Below are 23030 nucleotides of genomic sequence, written 5' to 3'. Positions count from 1 at the left end.
GTATGCTTCACATCTTTACCATTTTCCCTATTAAGAAATCTTTGTATTGACCTTTCCTTCTGATAGTCCTCCTACTGTAGGACTTCACAATTTCACTCAATTGGGGTTCAGCTATGATGTTATGGACAGGATAATGATATGTAACCAACAGTAAGACTATCTGCATTACTTACAGTGCAAACAAAACCACTGCCAAAGTATTTTAAAAGTGCAGTACACTGAACAGAACCCACGAGCCAATTCAACCTTCCCAGATGCTCTTAACTACATATTTTGTTATTTCAGAAGTAAATCAAATTTAATATTAAAGTTTTCTTCAGACTTCTTTGCATCTTTGTGCCAAGATTCAAAACTGCATGTACATGGTATGGGAGTGGGAAAAATTGAGCTTTTGAATCATTTATGACAAGAACTTAGGGGCACTCCTGTACCTTCTTTTAAGGCTGCACAAGGCCCCCTTGGAATGACAAAATGGTAGACTCCATTGGACTTCCCCGAAAACTTGAATTGAAGCTGGTAAATTAGGCAGCTTGGTATTGATTTACTTTATTAACCCACACAAACAACTGCATCATACAACATCTGTGGGCAAATTAAGACCTGTTTGAAAATGTCTGGGAATTTAAATCAATATTTCCCTTGACCCTTTTTTTTAAAATAATACAATAGCAACTAATTGCACTACCATTTCCCATAATAAAAAAATCAATAAATAATAATCGTTTACATTGCTGTAATAGCTTTCATCCAAGGGGCTCAGAAAGCTTTATAAACATTCACTAAGCCTTGTAACATTTGTTAAGTAAGTGGCTATCTAAGGCCTACCACTAAAACCCAGTCACCTTTCAGTTATTTAACATTACACTGCAACACTACACAAAAGTTTAGGATGGGAAATTAAGACTTATCATGTCAAATGGAAACTGCAGGTAGAGTTTAAAGAAGCAGAATGTAATTGCTTTCACTAATTTTTTTCCAGGACTCTGGAATCAACACTTCTATGGTCCTCTTATGAAATGTGCCAAGATAAATGGTGATAATATATGGTCATGACTTTCATTTTAAGCCTTTTTGATTGCTTCAAAATTTTCTGACCTGCCTTATTCACAAACAATTAAGTATCTCAAAAGAATATTGACTGCTTTAGGAGACGTGGCAGCATCAATACATTAAGGGGGTAAAATACCAGGAAGAGTAAAGGACAGTGCTCCCATGAGAACAAATGGATATAAAATGACCAAGAGTAAATTTAGGCTGGAAATTAGAAGAAGGTTTCTAACCATCAGAGGAGTGAGGTTTGGGAACAGCCTTCCAACTGCAGTAGCAGAAACAAGGAACCTAACAGGTTTCAAGATGGAGCTTGATAAGTTTATGAACAGGATTATATGATGGGGTTGTCCGAGATAGCAGGGTACTGGACTCAATGACCCAGGAAGTCACTTTCAGTCTTTGGTTCTTATCTAGGTGAACCCACCTACAATATATTGATTTTTAGTCAGACAATGTTGAATGTACTTTCTGAAAACATCCATTTTATATTTGCTTTTCTGACTAAGAGGCACATTGCAAAAAAGGGGGCTCCTGTATAACTATTTGACCAGTATTAAAACACACTTTAAAAAATGTGAGCATGCACACACATAAAGCACATGTACCTTTTTGTTCTTGAGATCACTGCTGTTAAACTTAGTATAGTCTTCTTCTGCTTCCACAGGTACATCTGAGAATTTCCTTTTCTGAAATGTTAGAGTGATGAAGTTGCTCTGTCAACCACTACTGTGATGTACACACATTGAACATTAAAGCTGAAAAGGCCCGCAGGCTTTCTGCTGTAAGCTAGACACTGAAATGGCACAGGCAACTGAACAAGTAATATGAAATATTCATAAGTCTCCTCAAGAAACAGGAGGATAAACAGTCTCTCTTCACTTTTCAGAGAAGTTTGGTTAGTTTTGTAAGAAACACATTTTCTTCTCTTTTGCCCACAAACGACTGATTTATAGAATCACTTACATACACATTTGAATTTCTATCCTTTGCCTTTAGTTTTTAATTCAGAGACTATTTGACTCATCTTTATGGATTAGTGCTGGAAAGTATTATCTACTGGCCAAGGAACAGGGGACAAAACTCAAGTCCTCATGGTCTCTTGGGACTGGAAAGCACCAAGCAATCCTGCATTGGAACAATGTCTAATCTGTTTGTTGCATACAACCTCTCTTGGGATCATTACCTTCTACAATCTGGTAACGTTCATATGTTGACTTGTTTGACATACATTGACTTGTTTTTGCTCAATGCTCTCCAATTTTAGTTCAGTGACAATCTAAGAGCTTAACTGTTCAAGTTGCTAGCTATCCTTAACTACCATTGAAGTCAATGAAACTCAAGGGAGTTCAGCACTTGACATGATCAGGCCTTAAGAGTGCATGTTTTTTTCCCTAAGCTGTGTGTATTTGGCATTTCACAAATGTAATGGGTCCTTTTTTTTTTTTTTTTTTTAATTTTCAGAGACAATTACCATTGCCTTAATATCCTGTGAAATCTGAGCTGTGGCCTTTCTAGTATCTGTGCCAGAGTGAGTGATACTGCAAGTAACTTGAATGGTAACCATTCCATTTTAAATCCCTATTTTTCACTCTGTTTATTGGGACTTGTGATCTCTCTCACTCTGGCACAAAAACCAGGTCTGCATCTTAAATTTCTCAGGCCCTTAGGACCAGATCCAACAGCAGCTTTTTTTTCCAGTTCAATCGGAGTTGGAGCAGGCCCTTTGGGAGCTAGTTTTCTTAAATGCTGCACTATAGGAACATTTTTAAATGACAGCCTAACAATAAATGATGATGTCCCTCTTTTGGAATTTTCATGTTTTTAATTTTCAGTAAAACTTCTGCTGTTCAGCTCTAAGTAATCTTAAGTATTTTGTGTGGCTATGTATTATGATTTGTCAGCACCAGACTTCCCACCCTGAAAAGATATCGTGATTACAATGCAAGATTGGCGGTTACAATTAATGGGATGGTTGGCATATGTCACATGAAGAATTCAGACTTCCTCAAAAATCTTGTAATGGAAGAGTAAGCTTTGTAATATCCCCCAGCTAGTGGACATTTGTAGTTAAACTCTAAGGCTCCTGTATCTCTCTCCCTTCGGAAATTTATTTTAGATTATTATTTAACAAACAATTACTTTGTACTAGTAAGACATATACTTCAGATCTGTCTTGATTTGTAGTAACCATACATTTTGTCCTTACAAACACCCTTCTTTCACATAAAAGAAATTTTAAAGTAAGCTAAAACAGGTTTAAAGCAAATCAGATTTCACCTAATTTATGCCTTGGTCCTCTGAAGCAGTGAGATAAAAATATATTGAAGTAGCATTTTAGGCCCTGAACCTACAAAGATTTACACATGTGCTCAACACACTGTGAGCAGCCATCTGGAAGTCAATGGGACCGCAGACATTATTTCACAGTCAAACTATTGAACAAAATTCTAAAAATGGCTTTAGCTGTAATCATACTGCTGATTATTTTTAGAAGTTACTAGATCTTCCTAAAAAGAGATTCTCAGCACTATCAAAACAGCATAATAAACATTCATACACATTGTATAATCCACATCACAAGAACGCTCAACGGAGTTACTGCAACACCTAATGAATATCACTTGGCTCAAGACAGAATCAAAGGAATAAATTGTGGCCACAGTTACTTCCATGTCATTGGATAGGTGTAACTTTTATGAAAAAGACATGAGGTCATATAGTCCCATCAACCTACCAACAAGAGAGGCTCAAATGTTTTGATTTTTCATTATAAAACAGGAAAAAAATTATTGGCAAAAATTGTTCCTGGTTTTTGACTAGCTACAAAGATGACTGAAATTTTGATGAATAAAAAATAGAAAAATATTTGGCAACATTTTTGCAATCCACCTTCCCCTATATTTCTGATCAGTGCTATTACAATGCAGGTTTGCTCCTTATTGCTTATTTTTTAATGCTTTGTTCAGTCTAGTTTTAATTGCCTCAAACATTTGAGAGAGACTAATTCACAACAAAACATATCCATCAAGAAGTTTTATTGTTATTCTACCTTAAAATTTTCCCTATCTTACTATTTTCCTACCTTTAGCGGGGGGTCTGCTTCTGGACTTGTAGGTTCTGGAAGCCTTCAGAATAAAAGATTTTAAGTTACAGTTTTCATACAGAAACAAATTAATATATTGGAATAAAACTTCTGAATACGTTAACTTCAAATTACATTCCTCTCTCACAAAGAGGGCATCAATGCTAATCCCATCAGTCACCCTCAAAATATTTTCCACTTCATTTCATATTACTTTTAAGACACACTAATGATGAGAGCCAAGTTTTCAAAAGAAGTGGCTAGCGGGGTGCCCATTAGGTTTAATCATCTTAGGTGACAACTGAAAGGGGCCTGAGTTTCAGAAAGTGTTGAGCGAACACCCTCTGAGAATCAGTCCCCTTTAATGGTGTCAAGTCGGACACCCAAAACTGAGGAAAATCCAAATCACTAGTTCCTTCTGAAAAGCTTGGCTATGATCTGTGAAAAGATATTTTATAGACATTTTACACTTCTGAAGGGTAAACTGCTAGTACATTCCTAGGCCCTGATCCTACAATATGTTGCATGCAGACTGCACATGCACAAAGCCCCAGCGAAACACCAGGGGATGCCACAGTCTTCTTGCAAACAATGAAATGCAAGATCAGGGCCCTAATCCAGGATTACCTTCTGAATTCACCTATGACACAATATAGATTAGATTTTAAATTAAGCCCCAGAAAAATTTCATTGGGATGGAGATAGCATCTTATTAAGTGAGAATGGAGAGGCAGTGTAGCCTAATAGCTAGAGCACTACAATGGAACCCAGGAGTTCTAGGTCCTATTCCTGGCACTCCAGCTAGCTTACTGGGTGACTTGGGTAAGTAACTTCACCTCCCTCTGTCTCAGCATCTCCTCTATAAAATGGTGATAACAACAATGACCTTTGTAAAATACTTTGAGAGAATGGATTAAAAGTGCTATGAAGGGCTAGCTATTATTATTATTATTATAATTATTAGTATATTTCTACTAGCAAAATATGCTGTTTACATTCACAACGCCAACCTAGACTTAATAAAGAGAGCTCCACTCCTCCTAAGAATGGCCATACTGGGTCAGAACAATAGTCCATCTAGCCCAGTATCCTGTTTTTCAACAGTGGCCAGCAACAGATGCTTCAGAGAGAATGAACAGAACAGAGTAATTATTGAGTGATCCATCCTGTCAGTGTCAACCAGTCCTGGCTTCTAGTAGTCAGAGGTTTAGAGGCACCCAGAGCACGGGAAAGCATCCTTGACCATCCTGGCGAATATCTATTGATGGACCTATCCCCCATGAACATACCTAATTCTTTTTTGAACTTGGTTATAGCTTTGGCATTCACAAGATCATATGGCAAACAATTCCAAAGGTTGATTGTGCACTGCGTGAAGAAGCACTTCCTTGTGTTTGTTTTAAACCTGCTGCCTATTAATTTAATTGGGTGACCCTGAGTTCTTGTGTAATGTGAAGGGGTAAACAACACTTATTCACTTTCTCCAAACCATTCATGATTTTATAGATCTCTATCATATCCCCCTTAGTCATCTCTCTTCTAAGCTGAACAGTCCCAGTCTTTTTTAAATCTCTCCTCATATGGAAGCTCTTCCATACCCCTAATCAATTTTATTGCCCTTCCCTGTACTTTTTTCCAATTCTAATATCTTTTTTGAGATAGAGTAACCAGAACTGCACATAGTGTTCAAGGTATGGGCATACCAGGGATTTATATAGTGACATGATATTTTCTATCCCTTTCCTAATGGTTCCTACCACTGTTAGCTTTTTGACTGCTGCTGCGCTTCAGCAGATGTTATCAGAGCACTATCCATGATGATGCCAAGATCTCTTTCTGAGTAGGGACAGCTAATTTAGAGCCCATTATGTTGTATGCAAATTGGGATTATGTTTTCCAACATGCATTACTGTGCACTTATCAACATTGAATTTCATCTGCTATTTTGTTGCCCACACACCGTTTTCTGAGATCCTTTTGTAACTCTTTCCAGTCAGCTTTGAACTTAACTATCTTAAGTAATTTTGCATTGTCTGCAAACTTTGCCACAGACAATGCAAAATTGTCTGATCAAAAACTGTTTACCCTCATTTCCTGATCATTTATGAATATGTTGAACTACACTGGTGCCAATATAGATCCTTGGGGGACCTGCTATTTACTTCTCACTATAGTGAAAATCGACCATTTATTCGTACCCTTCATTTCCTATCTTTTAACCAGTTACTAATCCATTGAAGAACTTTCCTCTTATCCCATGCCTGAAGAACTTTTGGTGAGAGACTTTGTTTCAAAGTCTTTCTAAAAGTCTAAGTACACAATATCCACTGGAACACCTTTGTTCACATTTGTTGATACCTTCAAAGAATTCTAACAGACATAATTTCTCTTTACAAAAGCTGTGTTGATTCTTCCCCAATATATCATGTTCATCTATGTGTCTGATAATTCTGTTCTTTGCTATTGTTGGCACTGAAGTTAGGCTTACTGGCCCATAATTGCCATGATTGCCTCTGGAGCTTTAAAAAAAAATTGTAATTACATTAGCTGTCCTCCAGCTATCTGGTACAGAGGCTGATTTAAGTGATAGGTTACATATCATAGTTAATTGTTCAACGATTTCATATCTGAGTTCGTCCAGAGCTCTTGGGTGAATACCATTTGGTCCTGTGACTTATTACTGTTTACTTTATCAATTTGTTCCAGAACTTCCAATACTGACACCTCAATTTGGGACAGTTCCTCAAGTTTGTCAACTGAAAAGAATGGCCCAAGTGTGGAAATCTCGCTCACATCTATGTGATGAAGACTGATGCAAAGAATTCATTTAGGTTCTCGGCAATGGCTTTGTCTTCCTTACGTGCTCCTTTAGCACCTTGATAATTCATTGGCCCCTCAATTGTTTGGCAGGCTTCCTGTTTCTGATATACTTTAAAAAAATGTTTTGCTGTTAGTTTTTGTGTCTTTTGCTAATTGCTTTTCAAATTCTTTTTTGGCCTGCCTACTTATACTTTTACATTTGACTTGCCAGAGTTTATGTTCCTTTCTATTTTCTTCAGTAGGATTTGACTTCCTCCTCCAATTCCTACCCTCCTCGGATATTTAATAAGTGACAAAAATATCTCTATCATTCACTGTAACTTAATGGTCAAAGTTACAGTATTCAATAGAAAAGGTCATTTGCAGAGCAATGTGTGTCATATAAAGCTAACAAATAATTAAACCAATACTTACTGCAAGTACTTAGATAGCTCAACACTCAGATCTTCAGGAATATATTCTGATATTAAACCATGGGCATATCGTACATAATCATCTGAAAGTTAAAAAAAAAAAAAAAAAAAAAAAATCTAAAAAAAAAAAAAAGAGGAGAGTCCCTACAAAAAGTGGAAGCTAGATCTAGGGTCATAGCGGACCACAAGCTAAATATGAGTCAACAGTGTGATACTGTTGCAAAAAAAAAAAAAAAAAAAAAAAAGGTGATTCGGGGAAGAGAGTGTATCCATGTTATACAGTCACAGGATTCCTTTCCAATCCATGTTCCTGTATGTCACTATAACCCATGATGACGAGCTAATGCTAAGAAACTACTAACAGACACGTGATCTTTCTCTTTGTTGGGTAGTTTATGTTATATGACACTTGTAGGTTTAATTAAAAAGCAAGGAGTTGCTATGCTTACTTTGTCAGCACAGATGTTATTAATCTCTGTGGCATGTACTTTACAAAATCTGTTTGCTTTCTGAGGACACTAAATATAATGTATTTTTTCTGCACAATTAATTTTTAAAAAATGCGGCAGAAGTAAAAAGCTGACTCAACAAAATGTGTAATCATTAATTTTAAAGCATCTGGATCCTACAATTACTTGGCAAGAGTTTCAGTACTAAAATATATTTCTGGCTTCAACTGAAAACAATTAGATGAGACAATGAGTCTATTTCAAAGCCTTGTACTTAATGTCAGTATTTTATGAAAAATGCCAAGGCATATCTAAACATCACTGGCAAGACAGGATAATTGTGGAAATATGAACTACTAGAAGCTGTTTTTAGGACAGGAACTCTTGCTATAAAAGTTTTCTGGAAATCCAACCTTTGGCAATATGAAGTCCTAAAACATCTCTTTTTCTGTCCCCTTCCCCACAAACAAGACTTAGATCCTGCAAACTCTTCTGTCTGTGAATAACTTGACATCAATGGGGCTATTAGAGAGTAACTTTACTCACATGCATAAATGTTGGCACAAGCAGACCCCAAGCCAATACCTTGCCTCTTAATTAGCCTTAAAACAGCCAAGCACTTCACCCTCCCCACCTCTCAGCCCCCAAGAACTATATGGAAGCATATGGTAAACCAGCTCCCAGAGTAGCAAAGATGTATTTCTCCTGTGTCAGAGATGGTTTGTTACACACAGTTACATGAAGTTTTGTAATAGCATGAAGGAAATTGGCACCAAAACAGATAAAATTAATAAACTGGCCCCAACGTGCACATTTTAGCTATACTGGCACCAATTTCCTGCATGCTTTACAACAAAAAAAAGCAGATTTATTTCTCAAGTATTTCCTCCTTCCTTAACCCCCTTTGGCATCCAGAACCATAAAGGAGTGGTCCAGATCCAACACTGATTTTGAACTTCACCCTTATACCCAAGCTATACCTAAATAGAGATGTTCTTGTTACCCTGCTCTTCTTTTTATGGCACTGAATTGTGAGGTCAAGTCAGTTACTAGAGCAATTCTTCTCTTCTGTCAGACCCAGATATGAGGCTGCATCACCCACGCCCTCCAGAAATCTTCACTGGCTTCCTTATTTATTTAAAAATCCAGTACAGAGTTTTCCAAGGAGTTCCTGCTGCCACTCTAACCCATATCCTAACTCTTAACCTGCTGCCAGCTTTTCCATTTATTCAGGCCATTTGTTTCTCTTCTCAAATGTCAGAGAATTTTGTATCTCCCTTCCTTGTCTTTTCTCAGTGGACTTCTCTCACACTGCTCTGACCGTATGCAAATCTCATCTCAAATCCCATCTCTTCTCCCTGGGTTATATGACTCCCAACCTTCCTCTCTAATAAAACATTCAGATCCCAAATACTAATCCTTCCTTGCGTCCCTGGTACTCATTCTCTCATTGGATACCCTACAACGCTTCTGGTTACCACACCAACAGATGGTACCTGGTGGTTATTACTGTAATCTACACAGCTGCATTTACAGGTAGATAGTGAAGATTTCTGCCATACTCTTGAATCAGCAACTGTGTGCAAAAATAAATTGCACTCTCTTATCACTGAATGATGATAAAAAATAAGTGTTGAGTAAGTTCCTTTTGACTTTCTGCCGTTCCCTTTGCTTCATACAGTCGTTAGAGACACTTTAGAATCTCCTCCAAAACTGACCTACCTTCAACCCACAATATTCCCTCCTTCAATGCAGTTCTTTTAAATCTAGACCCCTTTCAATGGCAAAACTATAATAAAGAATATACACACCTTCCTGTAAGGTAGGAGGATACAAGAGAAAACATTGTCGATTGAGACTAACAATAAATTTACCAAAGCTAATGGTTAAATATAGTAAAAGACGGACCTGATCTGACAGTCGCAATTTCCTTCTATTTAATATTTTTGGAAGTAATAAAAAGTTACTGTAAAGGTAAAGGCACGCAAGTCTCTCAGCACTATCTCCTTTTTGAAAATATATATTACAATGCACCCCCTATAAAACTGTCTAGATGTCTCTTAAATCTCATTTATGCTTTTTCCTTTGATATCATTACTTGATAACTCGTCTTCCACATACACAGTACTCAGGGTTGAAGAAGCCTGCCACAATTACTTGCTCCTTGTTTCCTTATTTTTAGATTGTATGCAGGCTTCTGAACCTCTTGGTAAAGTGAATAATCTCCTTTGTTTAATTTGCTTTAATAACGTTCTGAATTTGAATTTCTTCTCTTCAAATTTTGATCTTTTTCTTCATCATAGTGCATATTCTGAAGGGCATATCTAGGATATTTCATAATCCAATCCCTCTATGACATTGTCCTCAGGAAAAAAGGTGATCAAAATAATGGTGAAACTTTACAACTTAATGATTATGGTAATAAAACTAACTTTGGGTGGGGTTGTCAAAATCACCTAAATCATTTAGGAACACAAGTCGTAGTGACTTTCAGTAGAACTTGTGCGCACAAAGGCACTTTTGAAAAATCCCCCTTTATATTGTGTGTATTCAATATATTATTAAATCATAGTTTATATTATGTGCATATATATAATAACTATGCCTATACATACTGTATAGAGATAATTCATATCTATTATACTAAGATAACACAAGATGCACATTCTCTCTCTCTGCATAATCATTGCACAGGAATATGATCCCAACTTGAGTATTTGTTCTCTGAGCACATCAATGAATAGGGATGGTTTGCTGAATTGGCGCCTCAAATAGATCTCACTAGAAGCTATTCATAACCCTTCTCCGTGTACATTTGGTACATTATACAGTTACCATATTTCAGGCACCACAGAACTCAAAAGTCATGGCATCACTACAGTAACTACACTAAAAACATTTTGGGCAAGAAGTATTTTTAAATGTACAAACCATTTAAAATTATTGTTAGATTCTAGCTGAGCATCTAAGCTGCAGGTATCTTATTACATAAAGATCTATTTCGTTACAACTACATTTAGTTTCCTTACCTTCTTTAACATCTGTGATTTGTTTGCTGCTGATAAATGTAGCCGATTGCACCCTTTCACCCACACATACATTGCTGCTTTTAAGTACTTTCACTGTCTGGTTGACCTATAAGGAGCCACAGATTGAAATGTCTAAATCAACGTTGTTATGTACATGTGTTAATACAGTGACAAAGCCCTTGTAATTTGGTTTAAATCACATAAAATGCTCAACTTATGAATTGTGATGAAACTTAATATACATCTGTAATGACTAGCATATGATCTCAAAAAATTAAGGATCCAGGGTGTTCTGGCCTGCTGCCTTTGAGACATGGCACCTAGATTTTCAGCTCCACTGAGACGGGCTGGAATTTACAGTTGGAGCAGCCATGGATTTTACAGATGATTCATGCACCTGCTCAGAAAAGCAAGGGTTTTTCCATTTCTATTGGAATGGGAATGGAGTCCTGAACGGGAACCAGGATTCTGTAGGCCAGGGCATTGTCAGATTCAATATGAGAGAGAGATTGTCAATAGAGGTCATGGAATCTGTGACTTTAACAGACCTCCATGACTTCTTTTGCTTCAGCCCATAGGGCTGGAGAAGCTGTCAGCTCCTGCCCAGGAGCAGCAGTGGGGCCGGAGTAGTGGTCGGGGGTCAGCTCCTGCCACAGGAGCAGCAGCTGGGCTGAGTCAGCCCCCAGGGCTGGAGAATCTATCAGCCCCAACCCAGGAGCAGGGGCGGGGTGGGAGCAGTGGCCAGCCCCCGGCAGGGTTCTGACTGCTAGTTCCCCCCTTCCCCATAGCAGCTATTTTTAGAAAATGTCACTGACAGGTCACAGGCTTCCTTGAATTTTTATTGTCCATGACTTTTACTAAAAATATTCTTTGAGAAATTCTTAACCTTATCAATAGATCAAGAACAGTATAACAATATAACAGGCACCTGCAAAACCATAAATATTCAGCCATTGATGTGAAAATGAGTATCAGAGATGTGGAACTATATGGGCTCCTCCACCGATATTTTCCCCTTATACCAGCCTTGGAAAAATTCCACTCAATCCACACCAGTACTTTCTTTAACGGGCAAGAACTCTATTGTTATCCCCCCTACCCCTGCCATGATCATGGCAAAAGGTGGGAAGTAGATTATGTACTCGGGTTGGTAAATGTTAATGACAATTTTTCCAGGCTCCCTTACAACTTGTGATTGACATACATTTAATTATTTTCTCTGATGGATGCCATTGCAGTAGATCTATTCTGATTAAAATAATCTGCTTCTTTGTGTACAGCAGCGCGGACCTGACACAGTACAATTTCTTTTAGGCACAGAGAGTGTAGGCAGGCTTGTTTCATGAGTGATGCACAGTTGCACGACCCCAGCAGTACTAGGGCAATGTAGAGAGGTCACGAGGAACAGAGCTGTTGCATCAAATCACAGCAGAGTTGAAGGTGTGCTTCCCTCCATGTTTGGCCAGCTCTGCTGGCTGCTATGGGCTAGGGAGGGAGAAATGGTCATAGCCTTGCTGCCTTCCCATGCTTTAAGGCAAAGAGCAGTCCCTGAGCTCATGGACAGCATAGAAATAGCAATTGTAGCCTACCCTGGACCTTTCTGCGCCTGTGCAGGGACCAGCCACAGACTGGTTCCACCTAAGAGGGAATCTGCTAGAAATCTGCTATTTCCTTAACACTTTATATTTGTCATATTCTAAAGTATGACAAAGCAAAAGAGAAATATAATACCTTTTTCTTTAACCACTTCAATGTCTTCTCTTGGCTGTATTTATAAAATTTCTTATTGCCAATTTCTGGGATAAAACCAAACAGGGGAATAAAGTCATAATTGGTTTTCATTTTCAATACATTAAAAACTCAAAAGATGCACATAAGACATGGAAGTTATTTCATAGTTTGCACATCATCAGGGTAATAATACTGAAAAATATTGGAAATGTGGAAAAACAACACAGCAAGCTGATGTTCACAAATCCATGCAACTTGATAATTAACCCTAACCCAGCAAAGCACATGCGTTATTTAAGTATATGAATAGTTTCAGTCCCAATGGTTTCAAAAGTGGCTTCAATGAGACTATTTACATGATCAAAGTTGAGCACATGCTTAAATTCTTTGCTGAATCCCTTTTGACACATGCCAACAGATGGTTACATTTACAAGTAATATGGTCACAGTTGTCTTTTTTTGTCTCAGGTTCAGTTCCCAGTCAATTTGCTGTTAAGCCTCATGTCTTAAACCTGGACTTTGTAAACAGATGCATCTGGCAGCAAAGGTAGAAAAAAGAATGATTTATAAACAATATTTTATTGTCTTTCCAAGCATTCTCCCCCAAAGACTCATAGGATGGTGGATAGCAACATTTTCTTTTTCATCACCTCCTCCTGCTTCAAAATAATTTAACATAAATGTCAAAGCAAACAAGTTGTAGTTCTTCAAAAAAAAGGAAACGCAAATTATTTGGGGAAGGTTATCTTATCTATTATTTCTTAAGCACAGTATAAATTAAATATGATATATGTATTAAAAATATTTTCTATATCTGCAACTATGAGAGCATAAACATTCATTGCTGATGAATGATTAGCTATCTGGGTGTGCTGGGGCAAATGGGTGAGGAAATTACAAAGGTTTCAGGAACATTTCAGCATAGAACTGCACACTAAATTAATAGTGCATAAAGTCAGGAAATTGAATGAAATGTTTAATAAGATGATATAGGAGACTTTAGAACACACAACAGTTCAATTGCACTCTTTAATAGGTATTTCAACAAAGTTTAATAACGCATATAACATTACCATAAATACATCTGTTTTAAGTAATTTAAAAGGTCTGATATCATACATAAGAACATAAGAATGGCTGTACTGGGTCAGACCAAAGGTCCATCCTAGCCCAGTACTCTGTCTACCGACAATGGCCAATGCCAGGTGTCCCAGAGGGAGTGAATTAACAGGTAATGATCACGTGATCTCTCTCCTGCCATCCATCTCCATCCTCTGACAAACAGAGGCTAGGGACACCATTCCTTACCCATCCTGGCTAATAGCCATTAATGGACTTAACCTCCATTAATTTATCCAATTCTCTTTTAAATGCTGTTATAGTCCTAGCCTTCACAACCTCCTCAGGCAAGGAGTTCCACAAGTTGACTGTGCACTGTGTGAAGAAGAACTTCCTTTTACTTGTTTTAAACCTGCTGCCTATTAATTTCATTTGGTGGCCCCTAGTTCTTGTATTATGGGAATAAGTAAATAAACTTTTCCTTATCGTACTTTCTCCACATCACTCATGATTTTATATACTATCATACCCCCTTAGTCTCCTCTTTTCCAAGCTGAAAAGTCAAGCGTCTTTAATCTCTCCTCATATGGGACCTCTCCAAACCCCTAATCGTTTTAGTTGCCCTTCTCTGAACCTTTTCTAGTGCCAAATATTTTTTTTGAGATGAGGAGACCACATCTGTACGCATAATTCAAGATGTGGGCGAAACCATGGATTTATATAAGGGCAATAATATATTCTCCATCTTATTCTCTATCCCCTTTTTAATGATTCCTAACATCCTGTTTGCTTTTTTGACTGCCTCTACACACTGTGTGGACGTCTTCAGAGAACTATCCAAGATAACTCCAAGATCTTTTTCCCGATTCGTTGTAGCTAAATTAGCTCCCATCATATTATATGTTTAGTTGAGGTTATTTCTTCCAATGTGCATTACTTTACATTTATCCACATTAAATTTCATTTGCCATTTTGTTGCCCAATCACTTAATTTTGCGAGATCTTTTTGAAGTTCATCAGTCTGCTTTGCTCTTAACTATCTTGAGCAGTTTAGTATCATCTGCAAACTTTGCCACCTCACTGTGTACCCCTTTCTCCAGATCATTTATGAATAAGTTGAATACTCCAGCACTAGGTTCATGGAGTTTCTTTCCCTTCCTGCAAACAACCAACAATGCTTTATTTATGGTTCCTTCCGCATTTCCTTCTTTGAGGTTTATACTGCCTCTTTCAAATTGCATACAAATATCTAATTGTTATGTACTTTTTGTGTGTGCATAGCTGGGGGTGGTGAGGGGCTGGGGGAATGTTACATACAAGATACAGTTTAATTTCACCTCGACCATTGTAGAAGAGTAAAAAAGTAAATATTTTTACATAGGAAAAAAGAAAAGAAAACTCCAAATACTATGCTTCATTTTATAACTGATCTGTTGCAGATAAAGTAGTTAGCTGCGATATTGTTGGCTACAGTCTTTTGGGACTCAAAAGAAGGTTTTTAAATGGGTCTTAAAAGAAAAGAAGTTTGATAGAAACAGAAAAGGGATACATGAACCTGTTGCTCAAAGACACTAACATGATTTGGGTCCAAGAATATAATGCACAACTTTTGGATTTCCCTTATCTGAGAAAGTTCGAGGAGAGGACATCCTCTTGCCATCCTCCCCCAATCCATGTTGAAAAACAGTTCAGGACCAGATTTCCAGGCAGAATCCCCAAACAGCATGAATCAGAGTAACTCAGGGAAGGAAATGTAGAATTGTGAAGCCATTTTCATTAAAACGTATGAAAAATAATTACACTGAACCCTTCAGAGATCACTTTGTTTGAAAGTACTTTATGCACTTGACAGTTTGTACTATTAAATACTAGGAACTGACAATATTTGAGACCTCTGAAGAATTGAAATGAGTTGTGAAAGTCACAAACTGCTGACAAAAGGATTCAGTACTGGAACACGGATTTTACTTATAATGCACATTTGATATTGGTGAGAGTTAGCGACTGTGTTTGATAATATGAGAATATATTGGAAAGGCTTTTGTTCCCTAATGTGTCTGGTGCCTATAAAACTGGTCTGAGACATCTGGAAAGATTGGGTTTGAGAAATACAAATGGAATATAAGTGGTTCTACAATTAAATAATATGTTCAGCAATTGGGTAATCGCTATGTATACTTGGAAGTTTCCCTGATGTATTGTTGAACAAACTGCCTAAAGCACATTTTAACATTTATTTTCTCAGTGTTTTCCATAACTCAGAAACTCATATGGCCCCTTTTTTCCTACCTTCTGGGAATACAAGCTTGGCAATATTACTTAGCTATTCTAATCAGGTAAGTTTTCTTGGCTCTTCATATTAATCACATCAGACAAGATCACAGTGCAACTTTTGCCTTGCAAAATGAAACAAAGAGTAACACTCACAAACTGAAGTTCATAACCCTTCATTAATCCTTTTCTATCTTAGTCTCTCCCTCACACATGAACTTATTTTGAAACAATTCTCCTCACCCAGATCTAGAGAACAGAAAGAAGTAATTTTCTATACTAACGAAGCAGGTGAATGCAAGTTCAGAATGGTTTTTACACAGAAACAGAACTCCTGACTGCTTCAGTGCCCTGGCGGCTGGGTGCCAGGCAGGGGGACTTCTTAATCATAGCCCAGCAAGTGTAAACTATCAGTGCTCTAGGTTCAGAATTTACTACCCAGATTCCCAGTGCTAGTTATGCTTTTTGTTTTATTTGTTAAGCACTGCCAGCACGTTCAGTGCTGTCCACAACACTAATACTTCTTGCCCCAAGGAGCTTACTCTCAAATAAGGCAGAATACACAGAGCAATGAGAAGCCTTAGTAGAGAAACACTAGATTCTTTACAAAAATGCATTAGTCATAATACCAATAGTTCTTGTGAACACTGGAGAAAGTAAGTCTTTAAGAGTGATTTGAATGACAAGCAAGTAGTGGGTTGGTGGAAAGGAAATATGAGATGTGATGAACAGTCCCGAGTGTATCTGTTCCATATTAATGTTTGTGGTGCTGTAAAAGAGAAAAAATAGCTAAAGTTCTTGCTCCAAGATACAATCCATAAAACAGACACAAATGGGACAAGCAGCACTTGGAGACCCAGAAATGGTTATAACTAAGAATGTTGTATAAAAACCACTGAATTAAAGTCAATCACATTTTTACATATTTCAAAACAAAATATAAAGATGCTGGCTTTCAGAATTTGTTGCCAGTTGCTGAAATGGCTATATATTATATAAAATTATATGCACACATATTTTATATATAAACAAAAGTAAATAATTCCCATTTGTTTAAAGGAATAAAAGCGCTTCCCAGAGGTTGCTTTGTTGTACTATAACTTTCCTAAGGGCTACATTGTGATTTATACTAGGCATCTATGCAAGGAAATAACCCACTCCCCCTTATTACCCCTACACAGACTTCCTAGTCTGGGTGGCTCAGGAGTAAACCAGGTTATTCCCTCAGTGGAGTAGGTGGATAGAACCTTGGCTTCTCCTCCACTCATTGACCAGCATGGGGGTGGGGCTGAGGGGACTGTAATTTACTTTTGGTACAAACCAGCAGTAAAATTACTACCACTCCAGAGCAAGGAGGAAGCAGGGAGAAACAGTGACCAGGAGGCATATCTGTGTGTCACACAGTGCCTTCTAGGGTTACGCATGGGGTACCGTGGATTTTGCGCCACCCCTTTGTCTAGGCTTTTGTGCCCAAACTCACAATCTAGCTCTAAAGTAAACAGTCATTCATATCTGCTAAAATTATGTGCAACGTGAGCCTTTCTGAAGAGTTAGTTTTGAAACCAAACAAAATAATCTGCAACTCAGAACAGTAAATCTGAGCGCTCACCTGGGACCCAATCCTGTGAGATGCTGTGCACCTTTAACTACCACTGAAAGGCCTCTGCAGACAAGACTTCCTGCTTTCATCTTTGGATGTGTGTATCATTTCTTTAGTTGTTTACCCTCTTTCGCAAGCTAAACACAGTTTTCCAGCCAGGCCCACAGCTGGGTTACTTTATTCGTTGTGCGTGTAACTGGGAATAGTAAGGGCACTTTCTCCTTTCTTAATGAAAGTTTACTTTGTGTCTCACAATTTCTTTCATCTATGTCGTCAGGTTGAGGCTAAGGAAGATAGAAATCTAATCTCTTTCCACCCTTGCTTTATAATTAAATCCTCTCATTTCTGGCTGCAGCCAGCATCCATTCAGTATTCCTGGTCTCAGCAAATAGGCACACCTCTACTCCGATATAACACTGTCCTCGGGAGCCAAAAAAATCTTACTGTGTTATAGGTGAAACTGCATTATATCGAACTTGCTTTGATCTGCCGGAGTGTGCAGCCCCTCCACCCCGGAGCACTGCTTTAGCATGTTATAGCTGAGTTCATGTTATATTGGGTCACTTTATATCGAGGTAGAGGTGTAGTAACAGTGTTATAAGTATGTTCTCCTTTGGTCCTGCTTTCTCACTGCAATAAAGGTGACTATTTTCAATGGAAGCGTGTCCTACTTTATGTTCAAATGAAGCTTTTTAGGAAGAAATAGCTTAACACATGCAACACAACCCTTACCCATAGAGGACACAACATCATCTCATATTGTGAGAATATATCTGGTTCCCTAAAAGTTCAACATGCCTCTCCAGGTTACTGTTAAGTTATATGAAACAATAAGTGATACAAGTTTTAGTATTTTTCTTCTGTTTGTGGTGCTTATTGTTCCATTGTTACTTTTCAATTCTTTGGTGGTTATCCTTGTAACACTGCCTAAATCTTCCCTCCCAAAGCTGTTAGTGACAACAGCAGCCTGCCATGGAAAGCAGGAATTGGTTCAAACAAGCCTTCTTGTTCTCATATTGTAGCGCCTTGTAGGTGCTCTACACAGCATAGAAATAGAAAAACTGGTCGATTTTTTTTTTAATGGAAAAAGACCAATGTGGAAGATTCTGTTTTCTCTAACTTCTGTATCCTTCTTGAATGATTACCTCTCCATTCAGTCAGGAGGTCAGCACAGAAGGGGGCCTTATCTGAAAGACAGGACCCTTCAGGATTTTTACAAGTCTTAAATTTTAAGATGATATTGCTATGAATTATGAAGGCTCTTTTCCATGTCTGCCAAGCTTTTGCTATAAAAAAAGCCATGCATTTAAATGTACCTAACAAATATTTAGGGTCATATGTTGTCCTCAACTGACACACAAACTCCCAATAAAATCAATGGGAATTCTGTGTAAAGATCAAGGACAGTATGTGTATACCCTTGACAGATGGAGTTGATTTAGGTATTTTTAATACAGTTTATCACCTCATTCTACCAACACCCCTTTCAGAGCAAAGCTCGCAATAGCAGACAACTGCTGACATTTTTAAAATAATTTTTTCTTTTTACTTAATTTTAACACCACACCATAATCTTGTGCAAAACTATAGGAACTTGCGTTGTCTCTTCTCCTTTTCTGAAATGCCTCTCACAGCCATTCATTCTCCCTTTTCTCCGTCCCAGGTTGGACCTGCTTACTCTCCATATACCGTGCTTGTAATTCACAGGGACACTGGAGCCACTGCTCCTTAGTGGACCATTCAACTGGCAAAAGAGTCACTCCAAGACCCATGTGATGCTCACCAACAGGAAAAGAGATATTGCTCACAGGATAAGGGAACCATATCAACTTTAATGATATATCATTTTTGATGCCACCAAATGGTGGAACTGTATGCTACTACTTTAGAGTTGCAGTATATAATTTCAGTCACGTGCAACACCTTTTAAAATACTGAAATAAAGACCACTTTTAAAAGGAAGCCCCATCATTCCTTAAACAATCACTGAAGTGCAGCTCTACTCTGAGCCAATGACTTTCAGGGGGTTACATGTTTATTGTCTCAATGTTTTTCAGATCAAACATTTATAAGTGAAAAGCTGGTTATTCTACTTGCCAACCCTGCAAACTCAACCTGGGATGTAAACACAAGATAGGTTCTTTCTATCACACATATCACCCAAAGTAACAGAGCTTCTACACGCTCAATTAGGCCTTCAGCAATACCTGTGCAACTGCAATATACAAGTGTAACTGAGTAAACAATTCTGTTGCTGATGCAAAAGAAGGAATAAAATCCAGCTCATTCACTCGTAATTTGGCAAAAACAGTCCAACTAACTGGAATAAAACAACACATTTTTTTTATTGCTAAGATCAACAGATATAACTCACAAAATGATGAGCATGGTAGTGCTATCATTACATAGTCACTTTTCAGCGTAAACTCACACTTTTAAAAATCTTCAAGTCTTCCAGTAGAGTGCAGTTTTGATGAACCTTTAGTAAGACCCCTCCTCTACTGAGAAAGCACTCTTTTGCTGATCCCTGATTTCACTGTAGTTGTGGTGGTTATAGTTGCATTCATAGAAATGCACAGCCACATACATACACAGAAAAAAAAAATTAAAAACTAGAGCTGTACCTGAGATATAAGTTATAAACAAAAGAAAAAGGTTTAATTTGCCAAACAAATAAAGTTACTTTATGGAGGGAAAACTTTTTGCAAATTTAGGAGAATGATCAACCAGGTGAATGGATTCCAATAATAAAATGCAGCAGGACATGTGGCAGATTACACTGGCACACCAAAGATGCTTGGTGAAATGAGACGTAAAAGCCAGTGCCTAGTGCTGTTGGCTTAGCATCAGAGTGGCTTCTAGTTCCACTGTGCAGAGGTTAACTGAAACAAATAAATACGCCCTTCAGAACCAAACATTAGCTGAAGAATTAGTCTGTTAGATAAATTAACATCCCAAATCTTGTACCTTTTTCTTCTATCACGTGATGTAGTGAGTCCATAACTCTTGCACACTGTAGCAACATTGTACAGCTAGAAAATTCGGAATCAACCACAACTTGATCCAGTGGTTGGAACTTTCGTTTCTGAAAAAAAAAAAAATCAAAGGGATTATAGAAACATTACTGTCAGCAATATCAAAAGTATAATAAGCCATTAAAAGTTTTATGGCTAAAGCCTTAAACCCAGGATTACAAAGGCTGGATTGCTAGTAGTACTATGACATACTCTGTTTACAGAGCAACAAACTATGAAGAAAGATTTCAAAACCATAAATACTTACAAAGTACTGAACTTTTCATTTAGTGTGCTTAAAAAGCTCCAGTTTTAAAACATCACGGAGACAAACAAATGCAAAGTACAGAGGGTTTACTTTGGAAGATGACAGCATGTTACAGTAGTTAATGTGTACCAACGGCTTTTCTAGACACAACCTGCCGGATTACATTCACTATCATAACTTTCATTCAAATTTTGCTTTTTTCCTTACCATAAAGAGGAATCTCAGAGGAGCAGTGCATCTTAAAGAACATAGTACTAACCTTTCATCTCTGGAAAGTGAGTTCCAGTTTGGCCTAAAGTCTTACATAAAGAGGTTTTGGCACAGCTTAAACAGCACTGTACACGACAGAACCATCAAACAAATCTCGCCTTTGCCAGACATTACAATGCATAATTATTCAGCACAGTTTGGCACAACTGGCACCTTTCCCTTTGGAAATCTCCCTGAGCACATCAGTACAAAGGCTCAGTTAGCTCTCCAGCCTTAGAGTGAATGGTCTCTAGGGGCCAAAGGTGAAGTCATTATGCTGGTCTGGGTGACAAAAAAAACACTTGCGTAAACCACATTCATTATTAAAGAATAATCTCATTAGAGGAATCAGAGAATTCATAAAATAACCAACTGAAATTTACAAGGTACAAAACAAAACAAAGGATTTCTATTTGTTTCTAGTGCAGAACAAAGTAGAGATAATAATCAAAATAAGAAAACAATTACAAGAGTAAAACAATACATTTACATTAAAATTAATCTGTGGATAAGGTTTTCAAAAGGCTACTAAATCTGAATGAAGTGTGGTACATGGAAAGCCATTGAAGGTATTCTTCTATAACTGTTTATAAGAATGTGGACTACTATAAAGACTGCGATGGACTACAATACTATAAAGCATACATATTTATAGTTACACTATCATAAAACGATGAAACATTTCCGACACAATATAGGTTAAATTACTGGTTAGAAATATCAAGCAAGTGTTGACTGCTGAAAGAACATGCATAAAAGATTTTGTAGCCTCAATCCACAACTTAAAAGCATAAAGAAAATAATTCCCTCCCATCCACATACTGTTTTAATGAAGAAAAAGTAACAGGGAATCTTAGAGGGAGAAACAAGAAATAGGTACTGAAGGAAAGAGAAGCCTTTCAGATAAGTAACCTGAATTTACTGCCTTCATTTGGCATGAATGAAGAGTGGCATTTAAATTCTTCCAGTTAGATAAACTAGTGTCCTTTGGCTCATGGACAAGAGATTACATTAACTAATTAAGTGCATTTTTCTATTCTTCCTGATACATCGTACTTTTAAATTGCACATGACAATTTGTAGAGCCATGTGATCAATTCATTTATTATCTGCCTTGGATTACTTAAAACATACCTTTGCCCATAATCTGCCATTCCAGATTATCTACATTCTAACCCCATGTAACTACTTCAAACACCCACCTGTTCCGTTTAAGATCAACCTGCCATAGAAATGTTTCCTCCTCCTCCTCCTCCCCACAAACATGTGGGTTCCCCATAAAAGTTGCATCTACCTCTGGCTCAGGACAGGCACTATTCAGTCCTACACAAACAGCAGTTTATCAGTTCATACTCCCGTATCTCTCAGCCCTACAGGCCTAGACTCAGGTGCTTTATGATGACAGGAAAGAGGAGATTCTCTGTTTCCAGATGGGAACTAGCTTTCACTTCTGGCCCTGCAGGGCTGTACCATAAATTATTTTAAAATGGTAGCACTTTAAAGTTATTTTAGGTCATGTCTGGAGGTGTTTCACATATATTAATTTTAACATTGCTCCCTCTTTGAGCCCTTGCAGTGCGGTGTGACACTGACAGACTGATCAATTGGTGTATGAACCATAACTCTTCAACAGAAGGTACTGAAATGATAAACAAGGTCACTCCCTGTAGACAGTTATCAAAGCCATGTTAAGTAGACTAGAAACTCTGATATGTTTGCTTATACTGTTTGAAAACCAAGAATAGGCTATAATTATATTTGTCTGTGTTTACCTATATCTTGTCAGAAGTTTAACAATGTGATCTAATTCACTTGTAGATGCTAAAACTCTGTTCCTGTCTTTAATGATGCATTAAAGTCATTCTTCCGCTCTACTCTGCACTGGTTAGGCCTCAACTGGAGTATTGTGTCCAGTTCTGGGCACCGCATTTCAAGAAAGATGTGGAGAAACTGGAGAGGGTCCAGAGAAGAGCAACAAGAATGATTAAAGGTCTT

General features: G+C 37.7%; 1 protein-coding gene across 3 annotated transcripts in view; it reads right to left on the bottom strand.

Moving 5' to 3' along the window:
• RNASEH2B (ribonuclease H2 subunit B) overlaps positions 1-23030 on the bottom strand; it is a 58530-nt gene that overhangs the window by 4543 nt on the left and 30957 nt on the right. The window contains exons 5-10 of one of the 3 annotated variants that reach the window (XM_032766058.2): positions 20472-20589; positions 12575-12639; positions 10844-10949; positions 7367-7448; positions 4133-4175; positions 1656-1736 (exon numbers count right to left, since the gene is read on the bottom strand). In XM_032766058.2, coding sequence (XP_032621949.2) covers positions 1656-1736; positions 4133-4175; positions 7367-7448; positions 10844-10949; positions 12575-12639; positions 20472-20589 — 495 coding nt within the window. The remainder of the gene's footprint in view (positions 1-1655; positions 1737-4132; positions 4176-7366; positions 7449-10843; positions 10950-12574; positions 12640-20471; positions 20590-23030) is intronic. The other 2 variants (XM_075061605.1, XM_075061604.1) reach the window with 2 other exon arrangements.

The sequence above is a fragment of the Chelonoidis abingdonii genome, chromosome 1 (genome assembly GCF_003597395.2).
Source record: "Chelonoidis abingdonii isolate Lonesome George chromosome 1, CheloAbing_2.0, whole genome shotgun sequence".
Classification (NCBI taxonomy): Eukaryota; Metazoa; Chordata; order Testudines; family Testudinidae; genus Chelonoidis; species Chelonoidis abingdonii.
This window is presented reverse-complemented; position numbering and strand designations above follow the sequence as displayed.